This window comes from Heteronotia binoei, chromosome 14 (genome assembly GCF_032191835.1).
Source record: "Heteronotia binoei isolate CCM8104 ecotype False Entrance Well chromosome 14, APGP_CSIRO_Hbin_v1, whole genome shotgun sequence".
Taxonomy (NCBI): Eukaryota; Metazoa; Chordata; class Lepidosauria; order Squamata; family Gekkonidae; genus Heteronotia; species Heteronotia binoei.
Genome location: NC_083236.1, coordinates 50,220,511 through 50,239,268, shown reverse-complemented (window position 1 = coordinate 50,239,268; position 18,758 = coordinate 50,220,511). Strand labels below are relative to the sequence as shown.

Genomic DNA, 18,758 nt, shown 5'->3' with positions numbered 1-18,758 from the left:
TAAACATGCATGTTGTACAGCATATGACCTTATAAAGTCTATACACTCACTATGAAAAGGGCAGTACAGTGCTTAGTTTAAATGTCTTTCCAAAAGAAGAATACAACTAATTAGTATTCCAAAAGTGAGGAATTCCATCGCACCTTAAGGTCTAACACATTTTTGGCTACAAGAATTTGTAAGACTGCTGTCTGCTTTTCAAGATTACTCTGTAGTTTAGCTTGGAAATGACCAGTGTTGCATGCAAGAGATCCTGAATTTCAGATCGCAGGCATCTCAAGGTAAAAGGATGTCTGGTAGTATAGAACAGTCTGTGAATAAGACCTTAGCGTCCACTGATCCTCAGCGTAGACCATACTGGGGTGGCTGACCTAACAGCTTGACTGAATGTGTCAGCAGCAGCAACAAATTTCCCCCATTAAATGTACTCATATTTTGACATTTTTCATGCATCAATAGATCAGCATTATATGCATTTGCATGTATCTTATACATATAACAGTGTTATCCTAAGCTGAGTTTACATCCTGTTAAGTCCATTGAAGTTGATGGGCTCAAAAAGTTATAATTCTGTTTAGGATTAGCACTGTTAGCATCTGGAGAATTATACATTTAAAATGCGAATTCTTTTACTTTCATAGGCATCTCTCTCACAGCGATATCTTTTATCATTTCAGATGTCAGGAAAACAATGGAAGATTTGCAAAAAGTCATGCAGAATTTTGAGTCCAGAGTTGAATTTACTGAAGATTTGCAGAAGATGACTGACGTAAGAGGGTGTTCTTGTTGTTGCTGTTGTTTGTTGTGCCAAAAACATGGGGCTTCATAAAAGTGGTGAAAAGCAATGAATTCATGGAAAGAATGCAATAAAGGGCTCAGGCTTGTTCTTACTGTAGTTCAAGGCCACAGAGCTGCTGTAGGTGGACCTAATAACTGTCATGCACACCCAGTGTGACTTGACCTTTGAAGATCTTGTTATCCACTTTGTATACATTGTTGTACTAATGGTTACAACATCCCTGTAAGGTATACTAGTACAGTATTGCAGACGAGGGGCTGAGAACAAGGGGGGGGGCACATCTAAGACTGCCTATTGAATTTGTGACCGAGATAAAGTTTTAAACCAGGGGTCTCGAACTCACTTGTTATGAGGGCCGAATCTGGCATAAACGAGACCTTGTCAGGATGGGCCATGTGTGCCATAAGATGTAATCCCAGGTAGCGGAGATATAAATTTTGTAAAGGACACAGACAAACACAATTAAATTTTTTTTTAAAAAATGGAACATGCTTAAAGTATTAGCACTCTTGCAAGATTGTGGTCAGTATCAAAGCAAACTCCCCCCACCACTTCCTTCCCAAGAGAGGAGCCTCAGCCAATGTGGAAAATATAGGCTTTGCTCTGTAGCTTCTGTGCATTTGAGAAATCCTGGCTAAGCAAGCTGTGACACAGAGGGAGAAGGGAGAAGACTTGCTCACGGGGCTGATAAGAGCCCTCCGGGGCCCTGATCTGGTCCTTGAGCCGCATGCTTGACACTCCTGTTTTAAACAGTAACCTGATTCCCAGCTTGGCCCCTATGCTACACCAGTGCCTTAATGATTAGCTGCACCCCTTACACTCTTCCTCTTGACTTGCTTGCCAGACATGTTGGGTAACTGCTGTTTGAAAAATGGAAATCCAAGACCCTCTCTGACGTGTGACGATAGCAGTGTGTAGGATCCTTGGATCCTGGCCACAGATGTTGACTGTTAGCGTGCAGTATCATATTGCACAAATACTCATTGGGTTCAATTTTTCCCCAACTAGGCAGCAGGCGATTTTGCTGATATAAGAGAAGTATGTGAAAACAGCAGCACTGAAACAAAAGGTGAGTTTTTTAATGTGTGAGGCAGTTGGGGTTTTATGTACCACACTGACGTTCCTTTTATTAGTTTTTGCAATAGGGGGAAAACATGTTGTCTCCATTTTAATGGGGTAACTTGCAAACGTGTCAAGTTAGGGTTGTGTTGGCGCTTTTGGAAACTGGAAGACATATTTACATGCACGGTTTAACAGCATTGCAGCCCAATGAAATAAAGCGTCTGGTGAGTGACTTCTCTGAAGAATCCAGAAGATGTTGGATATTCTGTGGTTATTTTGAATTTTGAGAGCAAAAGGATGCAAAGAACTGGGCGTTCAAGTTGGAGTCCTAGGGATTCCAGCCTCCAGGAGGGGTTTGGGGATCTCCCAGAATTTCAGCTTATCTTCTGACTACAAAGATCACTTCCCTTGCAGAAAACGGCTACTTTGGAGGGTGGATTCTGTGGCACTGTGTCCTCCTGAGGTTCCTATCCTCCCTAGGCTCCACCCCCTCCAGGAATTTCCCAACCTGGAGCTGGCAGTTCCTCCCTCCCCACCAATGGCTAGGGGGACCCGGCAACTGAGTTGGATTGATGCATAACACTACACCAAACTGGAGTGGTTAAGTGCGCAGACTCTTATCTGGGAGAACCGGGTTTGATTCCACACTCCTCCACTTGCACCTGCTGGAATGGCCTTGGGTCAGCCATACCTTTCACAGGAGTTGTCCTGTGCTGCTGTAAAAACCTCTCTGAGCTCCACCGACCTCACAGGGTGTCTGTTGTGAGGGGGGGGGGGTAGGTAGAGGAGATTGTGACCGCTCTGAGATTCAGAGTATACGGCGGGATATAAATCCAATATCTTCTTAATTAAATTTAAAAGTAACCCACAAGGCAAAGATCAAATTATATAAACAATGAAAACCCAGCCATCAAAAGTGCAGATGAATTGGATGGACATTAGTAAAACATGACAAAGATGGTAGCAGTCAACTGTATCTTAGAAAGAGGCTGTGGCTCAAAGGCAGTGCATCTGCTTAGAATGCAGAAGGTCACAGGTTCAATCCCAGGCATCTCCAGTTCAAAGGATCAATTAGTAAGGGATATGTAAGACCTTTTATGGAGGGACTAGAAAGCTACTGCCAGTCTGAGTAGACAACGCTGACTGTGATGGTCTAACTCAGCATAGGGAAGCTTTGTGCATGCATGTGAAAGGGTTCCAAATATGGAGATTGTCAGGGCTTTTTGTGTAGAAGAAGCCCAGCAGGAGCTCATTTGCATATTAGGCCACACCCTTGACATCACCATTGTTCCACATAGGCCTTTTTTGCAGGAAAAGCCCAGCAGAAACTCATTTGCATATTAGGCCACACCCCCTGACATCACCATTGTTTCACACCGTGCTTTTTTGTCGGAAAAGCCCAGCAAAAACTCATTTGCGTATTAAGCCACACCCCCTTCTGCCAAGCCAGCCAAAACTGTGTTCCTGTGCATTCCTGCTTACAAAAAAAAAGTCCTGGAGATTGTTATGTAATTTTCCTGCATTGTGCCTGAAGTATATTGAAATCTGCCATGAGAGATTTCACCCTGGGCAAACCAAGGTATTTGATAATAGATTGTTTTTTAAAAAAAAGCTGAAAATCAAGCTTGATTTGCTCAACCAGTTATTAGGGGTGCCACAGGGTTTTAGACCCCCCCCCATTTCCTTCTGTACCCCACCTATCTCATCTGTCCTGCTGTTGGGGGAGCACCATATGTCACAGATTGCATTAGTGTTAGGTGTAAAGATGATTACATTGAGAACATCCCAGGATTATTGTCTCCTGGTTTAAGGGGGAATGGAGTTTTTTGTTCTTTTGTCTTGGCATTTGGGTAGTACTAAATGCTATTACTCTGGCACAGTGTTCTGGTTCATTGGCAGAACTGCTTAAACACTTTAGTTGTAATTTGCAGCAGAAAAATTTTTAAACCTAGATTCCTTAGTAACAATTGTCTTACCCCCTTCCTTTCCCTTGCATTGTCTTGGTAATAGCATTTTTTTTAATTCTGCTTTTTGTTTGCTTAATTACCCAGGAAAGCATAGAACTGCTCACAAACCCCATTCAAAGCCAAAAACAGATGCTTTTCAGGCAGATCTTCAAGAAAATGGAACTGGTGAAAAGTTCAGTGGGGACTTGAAATCTGATTTGGAACTTTGGGCCAGACTCGATGAACTTGAGAGACAAGAAGAGATCTGTGGTGAACTTTACAGGTATCTTAAAAGAGTCACATGGTAACATTCTCCCTTCTAAAGAAATTAAAATATTTTACAACTTACCTAGACCAAAGCTTGGCCCTCAATTTGGCCAGACACGTCTCCTAAATAAAAAAAAAAGGTAAAGGTAGTCCCCTGTGCAAGCACCAGTCGTTTCCGACTCTGGGGTGACGTTGCTTTCATGGCGTTTTCACAGCAGACTTTTTACGGGGTGGTTTACCATTGCCTTCACCAGTCATCTACACTTTCCCCCCAGCAAGCTGGGTGCTCATTTTACTGACCTCAGAAGGATGGAAGGCTGAGTCAACTTTGAGCTGGCTACCTGAACCCAGCTTCCGCTGGGATCAAACTCAGATCGTGAGCAGAGCTTAGGACTGCAGTACTGCAGCTTCATCAACCTGCGCCATGGGGCTCCTCTCCTAAATCAGAACTGGGTCCTTAATAATGATGGAGGAAATATACTAGGGATTACTTCTCTGAATGCCCTGCCCTGGATAGCCAAGGCTAGCCTATTTGCAGCAGATGTCAGAAGCGAAGCAACCCTGTTTAGTATTTGGATGGGAGACCACCAAGGAAGACCAGGGTTGGTATGCAGATGCAGGCTATGGCAAGCCGCTTCTGAATGGTTCTTGCTTTGAACAGTTCTTGCCTATACATGGTGATTAAAGTCTGACTCTTATCGCTGTAGAGCATAGGTAGTGTCATATTTTGTCTGTCTATCCCTCCATGATTATAGCCATATTTCTGTTAATTAGAAAACAGGAAAGTCAGAGTTTTTCATGGTCTGGGAAAAAGTTAAAACTTGTATACTTGTTTTTATTTAGGCATTGTCTTCATCTTTTAACGAAGCAGCTAAGGAGTTAAAAATACAGATCTGCTCTAGTATTGACATGTAGGAACAGATAGACACATCTAAGCATTTAGACATTTGTTTTAACTGTAGGAGGCATCTGCACTGCTGACATAAAGTGCTTTAGTAGCATTTTGCTTCTTCCCAGGGAAAGCTGAGTTTTGTAGGTCCATAAAGGTGTCAAAGATCTCTAACATCTCAATGAACATCAGCTGCCAGTAGTTGTACTAGCTTTATTACACTTCTCAGATTGCAGTGTATATAGGGTCCCTTCCACAGAAGAATTGCTGGTTTGGCTTTCTTTTAGCACTTTCTTACCTAAAATAATGCCGCATTTCTGTTATTGAATAAATTGAGTAAATTTGATGCATTATGTCAAAAAGAGCTGAGTTGCAGCCTTGACAATGGGATAGACTTAATTTCTGTTGGGAAAATTAGCTTATGGACAATAATAGCAATATTGGATGGATGGATAGATACAATAGCACAAAAGCAGCATTGGCATGGTATTTTAAAAAACAAAGAGAAGGGATGACAAATGGCATAAGCAGTCTCTCTTAAGTTTATTGTGAATTTTGTACTGACTGGCCAAGGTAAAATTTCCTGGAAGAAAAATGTTAACAAGGAACAACAGGTACAAGATATGATATCTGTTGGTCAAAAACAGACAGCCGGCTCAGGGAGGCATCAAGCCATGCCGGAAGAGAGTTGGCTAGAAAAGGAGCAGCCGGGAGCCTCCGGGTGGAGCATGGCCTGCCCCCAGAACAGGGACAGGCTGCATGCACCCTGGAGGAGCTTCCAGAGTGCTTGTGCGCCTGTCGGCTGCTCCCCAGGCGCTTTCCCAGCTGTCCAGACGGCCAGGGAAGCACCTCGAAGCAACCTCAGAATTTAGGTACTACTTTGACAGTGGTGCCTTTCTGAGGTGGCTTCGATCCGGCCTTGAACAGGCTGCATGCGGGACAGGGACAGCAGGCAGATGTGCACGTGTATATGCACTTTTTTGATTCACCTGCCTCCCGTCCCTGGGGCAGCTTAAACCGCCCGTCTGTTATCAGCAATTATGTCTCCAGTCAAGCAGTTACGAGCAGGGAACCATGGGGAAATCAGCAGTAGGATACACCATTAAAAATCATACTATGGAAGGTTCACTTGGATTGCTTCCCTTCTCGCTCCCCCAAAAGCTGTCAGAATACCTGGAGCAGAATTCAGGAATGGGCTTTGTGCTAGATTTAGGGGATTTAACTGGAACCAACTTTTTTCTGCCTCCCTGATTTTCTTACCGCTTCATTGTTTTCCTAGGACCTCCAATACTGTTGAGGCAAATGGAGAAGACATTTCCTCCTCTGAAGAAGAGAGGGAAGAGAAGACAGCCGTGAATGTGGTTCAGGGTGAAGAAAAACCTAATACTCAGGGCAACTCTCAAACAGAAGTAACCAACTCAGAATTGTTTGGAGATCAGACTAACGGCACGAGTCATTACCCCAGCGATGATGAGAATGAATTTACCATTTCCGAAGATGCCGTACCGACGATATATTTCTCTCACACTGTGGAACCTAAAAGGGTTTGTACTGCGATGTCTGTTGAATTAGGAGTGCTATTAACATTTCCCCCCATAATCATGAGGGCCAGTAATTTTTTTTAAGTGAGTAGAAATTGCAGATTGTCATCAAGGATTCTAAGGTTTTTTCCACCCCCTTGGAATAATCAAGCAATGGGACAAACTTGCTTTTCTAATCTACATCCTCATTCATCAAATTAAAATAAAATAAAGGTGTAGGAAGAAAATCACACTGAAATCCACTTGCAATCCCGACGTGGTTTTTAGGTGCAGGCACTTGATTTTATTTACTTAATCTATACCCTACTTCAGGGCTTCTTTTGTAGCAGGAACTCCTTTGCATATTAGGACACACACCCCTGATGTAGCCAATCCTCCAAGAGCTTACAGGGCTGTTCTTACAGCTCTCAGAGGATTGGCTACATCAGGAGGGTGTGGCCTAATATGCAAAAGAATTCCTGCTACAACAAAAGACCTGCCCTACTTTCATCACATTGGGGACCCAAACTGACTTAGATTGATCACCTCTCCTCTATTTTATCAGGTGTGGAGTCCCTTATACCTGGAGGCTAGACGGCAAAGTGTTATAACGTGGTGCTGGTAAACTCAACTTTCTCCTTAGAGAAGAGCCTCCCAGCTTCAGGACATAGCTCCTTTATAAGCTGTGAAACTATTATAAAAAGTAAACAGTTCAAACAGGAATTGAATCTTGGGACCTTTTGCATGCAGAGCAGATGTTCTACCACTGAGCAGTTGCCCTTGACCTGTTGCTAACTGCAACAAATGCAACTTTCTCCCCCATCACATATGATCCCTAGCTAATCCAGAGAGAACCTGCCGACTCTTCTGCTCACTGAACAGAGGAGAACTTCGTTTCTCTTTGGTAGATATGATAGCAGGTAGAAGAAGAAGATGATATTGAATTTATATCCCGCCCTCCACTCCGAAGAGTCTCAGAGCAGCTTACAATCTCCTTTACCTTCCTCCCCCACAACAGACACCCTGTGAGGTGGGTGGGGCTGGAGAGGGCTCTCACAGCAGCTGCCCTTTCAAGGACAACCACTGGCAGAGCTATGGCTGACCCAAGCCATGCTAGAAGGTGCAAGTGGAGGAGCGGGGAATCAAACCCGGTTCTCCCAGATAAGAGTTCACACACTTAACCACTACACCAAACTGGCTCTCCAAACTGGTAGCAAAGGGCTATCCATGAGGGGGCAAAGGGAAAAGATTGCCCTTTTGATGGGTATCTTAGAGTAATACATTTGGGAGACCCATCAGCTGAAGGTGGGTCCTGAAGTCTCCCAAGAACCTGGGTTTAGCCCAAGAAGCTCTCCAAAGCAAACAGCCTTTTTCATGCATATCTTTGGGACTCTTAAAATCCAGTTGCAGCAGCCAAGGAAGCTCAGAGTTTTATCAGGTAGTACCAGTTGCACAAGTGTACACAAATTGTTTGCAATGTGGTTGGTTTTTGCAGAACTGGGAATATTTCTGTGAAGGAGAGCAATGAAATAGGGAACTTATACAGAGGTGAACAGAGGCTTAGAGAATCCATGAAGGTTGCTGAAAGTTCACAAGTCCCAACCAAACATAACTGATCCTGCAGTTCTCAATACAGCCCATTCTCCCAGTTCAGTGGTGGCCAAACTTGGTTAATTTAAGAGCCGCATTGAATAAATGACATGTTTGAGAGCTACAAGACATGAACGCCATATGTTTGAGAGCCACAAGAAAGGAAAGAAATAAAAAAACTAGATGGTGGAGGGAGAGGTGGGAAGAAAGTAACTTTAACTTTAAATGCCTTTTCTGAGCCAGCTGATGGGGTGGTGGGGGCTTCAAGAGCCACACAATATTTGTGAAAGAGCCACATGTGGCTCCTGAGCCACAGTTTGGTCAGCCCTGTCCTGGTTCAATAGACATGGCTAGAACTATTAAGATCAGCAGTGTGTAATCTTAGGATGATCACATTAAAGTCGTCCATGGTGACCAGCAGTTGCACACAGTATGTGCAGAGGTTCCAAGCAACTTAATGTTTGACTTAATTGACACATCCGGCTGATTAGAGACCAAGATTTCGCCTTTTACTCGCTCGATTAAAAACCTGATTATTCATGACTAATGTGCGTTTTTCACTTCAGGTACGAATAAACACAGGAAAAAACACCACCTTGAAATTCAGCGAAAAGAAAGAAGAGGCCAAGCGCAAGCGGAAGAATAGCAATGGCAACGGGCACTCCGCGACTGAGTTGCCCAACATCAAAACACCAGCAGACATTTATCGGTACGGCAGCTACTGGCTGGTTCATAATTCTCACTGCTTAGTACAGTACTGTTGGAAATCCACCACGAGCTAGAGGACCACAGTTAATACCCCTCCTGAGCTATATGTAATTAACATAATTTATATAGCTTGTTCGAGGACCTTTTGTACATCAGATTCCAGCTGGTGGGAATTTTGCACTTATTTGGTATTACTCATATTATGCAATTATTAACTCAATGTGAGACGGCTTCTTGAAAACAAGATGAGAATTGGAAAAACAATGAACTTGTGTTTCATTTCACTGATGTATAGGTTTGGGAGACACTGAGCAGTTACTGCTTTTTATGTTTTCATACGTGTGTAATGCAGGAATTTTTTTGTAGTGAGAACTCCTTTGCATATTAAGCCACACACCCCTGATGTAGCCAATCCTCCAAGAGCTTACAGGGCTCTTAATACAGGGTCTGCTGTAAGCTCCAGGAGAATTGGCTACGTCAGTGGGGTGTGGTCTAATACGCAAAGGATTTCCTGCTACAAAAAAAGCCTCAGTAATGAGTCCTCCATACTGAGGGTTAAAATAGGACTTCTCAAGGTTGTTTGGCACGCTGTATTGGACTGTCCCTCTTTGGATCTAGTTTAAGTCCACAAGGGAACTTAAACTGTATGGTTGGAACAGCTATGCATCCATCTCAATAGACAAGTTTTGCTAACAGTTTACAGGACATTAATATTTTAAATGATTGAATCATCCTGTTTAAAAAGTCAGTTAGTTGAGTCTGTGAACTTCATTTGCACCTCCCTATTCATAGGTTCAGGGTTCTCCTTTGGCATTTCCAGTTATCTGCCTTTAATTTTGCCAGACTGCTACACTGTGAGATAGCACCAGCTTCAGTACTTCACATGCATGGCTCCTATATTTCATATTCTATCAAAAGTAGAACTTTCTCTCCCTTTTGAGAGCCACCAAGTGTTCCTTGGTCACCCTTGTGATAGGGATTCCAGAAGTTACAGAGAGTACCTATACAGCCTGTCTACGAATGGGATTCACTTTCCAAATCCATTTCAGTGAAGCTGTAACATTTTGAGTAGTAATTGTGTTGTTTTTTTACCTTGGTCAGTTGTACATATATCTGGGAAATGTGATTCATAGCAGTTAGATGAATATTGTTGGAGGGGTTATATAAGTAAGCTTGTTCTAAGTGAAATTTTTAAGAAGCTGATGATGTTTTATAGTGATAGTTCTGATATTTCTCTTCTCTCTTTTGTTCATTTCTTTATTTTTTGCATTGCTTCATAAGTCTGGAGTAAGCACGTGACAAAGATAGTCCATGTTTTGTATGTAAAACTCCTTAGATAAAACTGTCCCAAGATCTCAGTTGAAATATATCCAATTTAAGATGGTGAGAAAAGGCCTTTCACTATTTGCTGGCAGTTAGACTAGACTATATTGGGCTAGATGGATCTAAGAGCTGTCTCAATATGACAATTCTGTAAGTGTCTTCCCCCCTCCCTCAAATTGCTTCTGCACCAGGTTCTAAAGTACTGTTGTTAAGACAAAGTCTCTTAATTCCTTTGCTTAATTTCCCAGCAAAGGAAAATCCAGCAATCCATTGCTCTTCTCTCTCTGGAAATTTTGAGCCTGTTTCTGGTCAGTTTATGAAAGAGAAATTCGATGAGAGGAGGGGCAGGAAGGGAATTTTTTAGCATAATTTCTGAATTCCACTCTATAGATGCTCAGACGCAGGCAGTAACCAATTTCTCACTAGTCTTGTTCCGGTCTCAAAGCCCTTTCCCCCCCGGCGCGTCTGTCCGATTTTGCACAAGCTGCTGCAGGGTTGTGACTTGTCCCGTCTCTTTTCCATGGCAAGCAGAAATCACTGTTCAGAGGATCTTGCTTTCTGCGGGAAAAAGGCAGGGCAAGTCACAGCTCTGTGGCAGCTTGTGCGAAATTGAATTGAAGCGCCAGAGGAAAAAGGACTCTGAGACCAGAACAAGCATAGTGAGAAATCGGTCAGTGTCTTCCCAAACCTTCCTTTCAGTCTTCTAGGTGTAGATCAGAAAACAACTGTAAGGGATGACGTTACGAAAGGGTGCTTTGACTTATATTCAAAGAACAAAAAAGAGAGAGAGAGAGAGAAATTCCTCTTTAAGAATAAGAGGAATCAATGGCTATATCTAAAAAAGAGACTTTTGGAAAAAGAAATTCCCCTCACCATACAATGCTACTCTAAAGCCATTTCTCCTGTAAAGCTAACCATATGGGAAAACAACCCAGATCTGAAATTTCTTACATTATCCTCTTTGAAGACAAATTTAGTCATCAAACACCAAAGGGGAGAGGGGGCTAAGCCTTTCTCCATAAAATAGTTCCACTCCTGATTTACAATTTTTGCTTGTAAAATAGCCAATAGTCGCATGAACCCTTTGACTGTGGATATTTCATTCTGAAGAAAAGTGATGAGTGGCCACTCAGAAGAGGCAGGGTTAACCTACTCTCACCTGTCTTGCTAAAGCTGTTGTTCCTTTCAGTGCCTCTTTAAAAGCTTCGGCTGGGCAAGCAAAAGTCATCATAATTAATTTGTACCGAAGACAGAGTGAAATTATTGCAAATTTGTCATGTGATTCTCTCTCCCCTCCCCCACCCGGTAGTTTATTAAAACTAACATTTTTCCTTTTACAGAGTCTTTGTTGATGTTGTGAATGGGGAATATGTCCCTCGTAAATCAATCTTGAAGTCTCGAAGCCGAGAGAATAGTGTTTGTAGCGACACCAGCGAAAGCAGCACTGTGGAGTTTGATGAGAGACGAGGAATTCTGCGGAGTGTCAGCTACGAGGATGCTACCTTCAGTGATAACGGCGAAGGGATCTTGGAGGAAGAGGAGGAAGGGGAGCAGGAGCACCTGTCCAAAAAGATACCATCATCCGTGTCAGAAACTTATGAGGTACAGATTTTTCATTTGTTCTGTAATGCAAAAAAAGTATCAGGACAGGTAAGAAATTTGATACGTATCAATGTAGTTCTTTATATTTTACTGTAGATCAGGGTCCCTGAGGTGGCACCCATAGGTGCTGTGGTGCTCACCAGCACTTTTCTTGGTGCCTGCCAAGTGTTTTTAGAAACTGAGCAGGACCAGGTGGGGCTTTTGCCCATCAAGGCTTCTGATTGGCCATTGGAGGTTTGATGGGCTGCCACCACTGCACATGGCTCTTCACTGCTTGATTGAAGGTAAGCACAGTAGCCATTTTGTGGCTGGTTCCACCTACTGCAGTGGCAGTTGAGAGGCAGCTATTTTGTGCCCCACCATGCTATATCTGAATTCCACCAGGGCCCACAGGCTCAACAAAGGTCAGGGGGCTTGTGCTCTAGATCTTGTTAGCATCTTCCTTGGCCAGAACTGGGAATAAGTTCAAAGAGGAGAAATTATATTCCTTGTAAGAATCTTTCTTTGTATACCAAAGCATGCAAGCTGTATCAGTAGAGATGTGAAGGCCCCGAGGGCGGGAGGGGGGTTGGAATTCAGGAAAAAAAAATCTCAGATTTTTTCCAAGGCTTTATTCCCAATTTTTCCATTAGAGTACCAAAAGAAAATTTTTCCAAAAGAAAATTTTGCAGATTTTACATCTCTAAGCATCACATCTGAAATTGACCCTTTATCCCATATCCCTGTAATTAGCATATAGAGGCTAAAAAAAGACTGACTTTTTCTAAATAACATCCAGCACCTCATTTCTTCTGGAGGCAACTAACTCCCTGTTATATCAATGGAACTTGCTTTTGAGTTATTTACTTAGGAATAATACTTAGGAATTACTGGAGGAATTACATTATCGGGAAGGGACGGTGGCTCAGTGGTAGAGCATCGGCTTGGTAAGCAGAAGGTCCCAGGTTCAATCCCCGGCATCTCCAACTAAAAAGGGTTCAGGCAAGTCGGCGTGAAAAACCTCAGCTTGAGACCCTGGAGAACCGCTGCCAGTCTGAGTAGGCAATACTGACTTTGAAGGACTGAGGGTCTGATTCGGTATAAGGGAGCTTCATATGTCGCCCCCCCCCTCCTCGATAATGAGTAGTGTACTGAGGAGGTTCAATTCAGAGTAACACATACTTTTAAATTCATTTGTGTTTGCTGATATAATGAATGAATAGTGCCAAAAGGAATCTTCCCTTTGCTTCTTTTGAGTTGTAATTGGTTGGCTTTCAGTTATTTGTAGCGGACGTGTCAAACATATATGATTTCCCCTTTTTCATTCCCCCCCCCTTTTTTTTTTTGCTAGAGCACAAAATGAGTTGGAAACAATGTTGGGTCCAAAGGTATCCTTCCATGAACAGAAGGATACCTTTATTAGGTCCTAGGACTCTAGCTGTGTGAGGAGTGGGGAAATCTTTGGATCCAGCCCAGTGGCTTGGATCTAACCCCATTAAATTTAATGGAGCTTTTCACAAGCGGCTTCAACAGGCTGCAGATTGCTTTGCTTTCTTGCACACACAACTAAATGGGAACAAGCATGGCTTTTGTTTTGTGCTTTTAAAAAAAAGGTTCTGAAATATAATGACTTTCATGGCATTGGATGTCTTTTCTTTCTCCTGTTATAAGAATAAGCTTCAGGTATTTTCCTTTGACTAATGATATCCTGACATCAGAGGCAATTACACAGAACTGCGAACTCCCCCCCCCCCCAAAAAAAAAGGCCATGTACTACCTTTTATTAACACCAGCCGAAATATCAAAACACAATAACACTAGGAAAAGTTGAAGGCAGCAGGAAAAGAGGAAGACCCAATGGTCAACAATAGACGGCCAGCTCGGGGCAGCATGAAGCTGCCCAAAGAGAGCCAGCTGGAAACAGAGCAGCCAGGAGCCTCCAGATGGCACACAACCGTGCCCAGAACAGGGACAGACTGCGTATGCCCCGCAGGAGCTTCCGGAGCACTTGTGCGCCTCCTGGCCATTCTCCAGGAACTTCCCGGCTCTCCAGACAACTGGGAAGCACCTCAACGCCACCTCGGAATTTAGCCACCTCGGCACTTGCAAAGTGGTGCCTTTCCGAGGCAGCTTCGACCCGGCCCTGGTGGGACGGGAGGCAGATGTGTGCATGTGGATGCACTTTTTTGATCCACCTGCCTCCTGTTCCCCGGGGCGGCTTAAACCGCCCACCTGTTATAATCCAACATGAACTGTGTTGATTCAATAAAGGAAGTCATGGCCCTCAGGTTGCAAGACCTGGACAAGGCTGGTAATGATGGGAGGTTTTGGAGGTTACCATAAGTCACGAAAGTTCTCTAGAACTCTTCTTCAGACCAGCTATTTAAAAGAAGAAAAAGCGTGGAGAAGAAAAGTGTCATGCTGTGGATGCCTAGTGTGAATCTCAACCCTGCCCAGTCCAGGCAAAGAGCAAACATAAAAGGGGAGGAGGAGGGTGCACAGCTCAGTGGTAGAACATCTGCCTTGCATGCAGAAGATCCCAGGTTCAGTCCCCAGCATCTCCAGCCAAAAGGCTCAGGGGATAGATGATGTCAAAGACATTTGCCTGAGTCCCTACAGACTTGCTTCCAGTCTTGAGTAGACAGTACTGACCTTGATGGACCAACTCTGAGTAAAACAGCTTCATGTGTTCATGTGCACACGGTATGTTGGAGGTTAGATTAGTGTAAATGATGGTAGGAGCAGCTGGTTATCTCAGCATTCTGAGAAGGAAGAAAGGAAAGTATCAATCCTAGGGTTGCCAAGTCCAATTCAAGAAATATCTGGGGACTTTGGGGGTGGAGCCAGGAGACTTTGGGGGTGGAGCCAGGAGACATTAGGGGTGGAGCCAAGATCAAGGCTGTGACAAGCATAATTGAACTCCAAGGGAGTTCTGGCAATCACATTTAAAGGGACGGCACACCTTTTCAATGCCTTCCTTCCATAGGAAATAATGAAGAATAGGGGCACCTTATTTGGGGCTCATAGAATTGGATCCCCTGGTCCAATCTTTTTGAAACTTGGGAGGTATTTTGGGGAGAGGCACTAGATGCTATACTGAAAATGTGGTGCCTCTACCTCAAAAAACAGCCTCCCCAGATACCCACGGATCAATTATCCATGATTTTCTATGGGAATACCATAGGGAATAATAGAGTTCTCAGCAGACATTTCCATCCCCTCCCCCCGTTTTCTGACGACCCTGAAGCGGGGGGAGGGTCTCCAAACTGGGGGATCCCCTGCCCCCACCTGGGGATTGGCAACCCTAATTTTAGGCCACACCATCTGGGATAATCAAATGCAAATTGAAGTGGATTTAATTGTGAAGGGGCCTGTTCTGCACCACAATGTGACCCTCTTACACCTTACAGTGTGGAGGATATGCCCCTTTGGTTGCATTTCTCCTCTGACATGCACAATATCCTAGTTCAAGCTAGAAAGTTTTCTACCAGGTGCTCATATTCCAGGAAGAGAGTCCAGTTTAAGTCCACAGCCTCGTGCAAATGGCTATCTCCTTTTACCTGCCCTTTAGTTCAGGTCTTAGAGTACCTACTCTCCCTGATACATAAGGAGTTAGCTGTGTCTTTAATGAGAATATTCTGCTTCATCCCAGCCTGGACTTTCCTCCAAAGGTGATCTCTAAGTTTCACCTGGCACAGGAAATGGTGTTGCTGGGGTTTTTTTCCATCCCCAAGCTCTAAGGCCAAGAAAGTCCTACATACATTGTTACCCAAATTAGAGATCTCCAAATTAAATGGGGGAATTAGTATAATTGGAGGCAAACAAGAAGGGGTAACTCTGAAAATGAACCAGACTGAAGTACAACAGGAAAGGTATTTTATTACAAAAAAGAAAACAGCAAAAAACATACATGCAGAGCACATGGGGAACACACACCTAAGAGGAAAATAAAATGACACAGCAGGGAAACTGATTTGAGGAAGGCAATATTTACCAAGTCTTGGAGAAGTGAAGTCTGCGGAAGGCAGCAAGAGAAATGGCCAGCATTTCCCAGAGCGAAGGAAGCCCACAGACCATGGGGGTGCAGCGTTTAATGCCGAGAGAACATTGCCAGGTGAAACTGTATGAGGTGAAACTGTATGAGGCAGAGTGTGTCTAGTTTTAGGGAAATTATTTCTAAGGTGGTCTGACGTGTGTGCCCCTAAAATAATATATTGATTGGATATCCCAAGGGTAACTAAGACCTAGGGAAGTTTGTGACACTTTACATGACTAAGGCTGAAGACGCCTAAATGCAGGAGGCGAATCTCTGGGGTCTGCAAGTGCAGCGGCGCTTTCCGAAGGGCGAGGTACCTGCCTGGCACAAAGGTGTCGCAGCGTCAGTCGTAGAGCATCCCCAGGTGCAGCGGACGGCCCAGGGCTGGCAGCTCGTTGTCCTGCGAGGCCTGGAAGGGCATGGCCGCCGCGCCGTCCAATGAACCCGGGAGCAGAGCCGGCGGCGGGGAGGGGGTCCGACGAGTCCCGCCCAAGAGCCGGCGAGGGGATCGAGGCCACCAGCCATCTGCGCTGCGCTGGGCGGGGGGCTCTCCCCGGCCGACAGAAAGGCCAGCAAGTCCCCATTTTCTTGGGGAGCGGGGGAAGAGGCTGAAAAACCTGGGGTCCCCCGGCAGAGCGGGAGGGTTGGGAAGCCTAATCAATCCTCATATGAGAACCTGAAAGTGAGAGATTCGTCAAATGTTTCTCGAACCAAAAATGCACAGATTCTTTTTAAGAGGCCAAGAGCAGAGGGAAAACCTGGTTATGAAGAAAAGTGGTGATTAATAATACTCTCGTCATGCATGTCAATAACTTTGTATTCTTTATCTCTTTGAATGATGCCCAAAGGAAACCAGTGCTTGTATGTTGTAATCAGAGCTTTTTTTTATAGCAGGAGCTCCTTTGCATATTAGGCCACACACCCCCTGATGTAGCCAATCCTCCAAGAGCTTACAGGGCTCTTAGTACAGGGCCTACTGTAAACTCCAGAAGGATTGGCTACATCAGGTGTGTGTGGCCTAATATGCAGAGGAGTTCCTGCTACAAAAAAAGCCCTGGTTGTAATCATATATATGTTTTAATATAGGCTCAAGGCAGAACTGAAAACTGATAGGGTATCCCACCACTCTTCCTCCCTTTTAAAAATATGCATTAGCTTGTCTTTTGGTTTTCCTACAATTTTCTTTAACTGATTTTTTTTAAGTGTTATTTCTGTGATGATGGGAAAAGAGTTGTAAGATGTAGGTTGCCAATTTGTATGTTGTAACTTTTAGTTTGAGCGGATTGTAGTACTGGATAGTCCAAGCTAGCCCGATCTCGTCAGTCCAATTTCGAAAGTAAGCCAGGTCAGCCCTGGTTAGTACTTGGATGGGAGACCACCAAGGCATACCACAGTTGCAGCTAGGGTTGCCAGGTCTGTTTTGGAAAATATCTGGAGACTTTGGGGTGGATCCGGGAGAAAGGGCGGGATTTGGAGAGGGGAGGAGCCTTAGCATGGGTACAATGCCATAGAACCCACCTTTCAAAGCAGCCCTTTTTCTTCCAGGGGAGCTAATCTCTGCCAACTGGAGATCAGTTGTAAAAGTGGGAAATCTCCAGGCCTCACCTGGAGGCTGGCAACCCTAGTTGCAACCCAGAGGCAGGTGATGGCAAACCGTCTCTGAACATCTCCTGCCTTGAAAACCCCTGACTAGAGGACAGAAAACAAACACATTTCTAAGTCCTTTGAAATATTTATTTTTACTAGAGAGATCCATATTTTTGACTACATGTAATAGTAATTATACTGAGGCAGAGAATAAGATAGGCAGGCCTAAACTCATCAGTTCAAGCCAAGGAAATCCCCAGCAATACCCTCTTCATGCATCATTTTAAACATAGAGGAGAAAAAATTCTCAAAGAATGGAGCGCCCAGGCCTCAAGTTATTTTTAATTGCCCATCCTATGTCTTTCTCAGCAAGCATGGGTTTTTAGTACAAAACTCATCAGTGGCATCTTCAGAATCCACATCTGAGGCTTTCTTTTCCTTGCAGGCTTTTTCAGGAACCGTCGTGGAGAAGGATCCTTTGTGCCCCATTTCCACGCCGCACCCAGTAATCGCTCATCCCGTCCTGCCTACCATTCCGGAGCGAAAAACCGAGGAGGGTCTCTCTGAAGCATCAGAGGAAGCTATGAAGAGAGTTTCGAAGTTCAAAGCTGCCAGAATGCAACAGAAGACCTAGGTCCTATTTAGACCGCCCAAGTTTGGACTAGAATGCTGCAGTTAGCTAGTTTAAATTTTAAAAGGCAGACTGCGTTAGGTTGGTTTTGTTCATGCTGAGACCTCTGTCAATGGTATTTCCTTTTTAAAAAAAAATCTGTGAAGAAACACTTCCAAACTCACCTTATTTTTTTAATACCCTTGTAAACAGTCTGCACCTTTGTACATGTTTGCCTTATGATAACTGCACTTGGAATAATTTTCAGAGTAATCTTCATAAGGCTTTTGTGTGTGAGAGAGTGTGTGTGTGTGTGTGTTTAAACCTAAATACAGGCAGTTTTGTACCAGCTGTGATCTTCTACGTACCATATGGGTCGTTTGAAAGAAACTTTGCAACTTTTCAAATAGAGCCAACAATTATATTTCATGACTTGCGTTTAGCGTTGTAAGACTCGCTTTGCATCTTCTCTCCATTGTTTTGTTTTTGTTTTGTTTTTCTGGTAGGGTTTTGCTTTTTTAGGTGTCTGCTGACAAATCGTTTTTTTTTTCCCCCTACTAGCATAAAACCTCCAATAACTTCCATAGAATCTATGAAACAGAACACTGCGTTCATGTACTCTTTGCAGGGATGTTTCTTTGTGATGGAAAATGGTATTTTGTAAAATTAAAACTTTTCGAGTAAAAAAAAAAAAATCAACCACCACCAGCAAATGGTCGAGTCTTTGGGTAAGGAGGGCAGAAAGAAGTTTCTTGTCTGTCGAACGATCTTCCCTATTCTTACCAACACGAAGCGGCTGGTTCGCTTTTTCTGTCTTTTGTGTGCCAGACAGCCATTAAT

The 18,758-nt window shown here is 43.8% G+C and overlaps 1 protein-coding gene across 3 annotated transcripts in view; it reads left to right on the top strand.

Annotated features, from left to right (window-relative positions):
* The window catches only part of URI1 (URI1 prefoldin like chaperone), a 113,011-nt gene that overhangs the window by 45,468 nt on the left and 48,785 nt on the right, over positions 1 to 18,758 (top strand). For 2 of the 3 annotated variants that reach the window (XM_060253973.1, XM_060253975.1), the window contains 7 exons: positions 678 to 769; positions 1,808 to 1,868; positions 3,913 to 4,090; positions 6,243 to 6,507; positions 8,640 to 8,782; positions 11,445 to 11,706; positions 17,754 to 18,626. In XM_060253973.1, the coding sequence (XP_060109956.1) occupies positions 678 to 769; positions 1,808 to 1,868; positions 3,913 to 4,090; positions 6,243 to 6,507; positions 8,640 to 8,782; positions 11,445 to 11,706; positions 17,754 to 17,942 (1,190 nt within the window). In that variant the 3' untranslated portion in view covers positions 17,943 to 18,626. Of the gene's footprint in view, positions 1 to 677; positions 770 to 1,807; positions 1,869 to 3,912; positions 4,091 to 6,242; positions 6,508 to 8,639; positions 8,783 to 11,444; positions 11,707 to 17,753; positions 18,627 to 18,758 lie in introns of those variants that run through there. The other variant, XM_060253974.1, reaches the window with a different exon arrangement.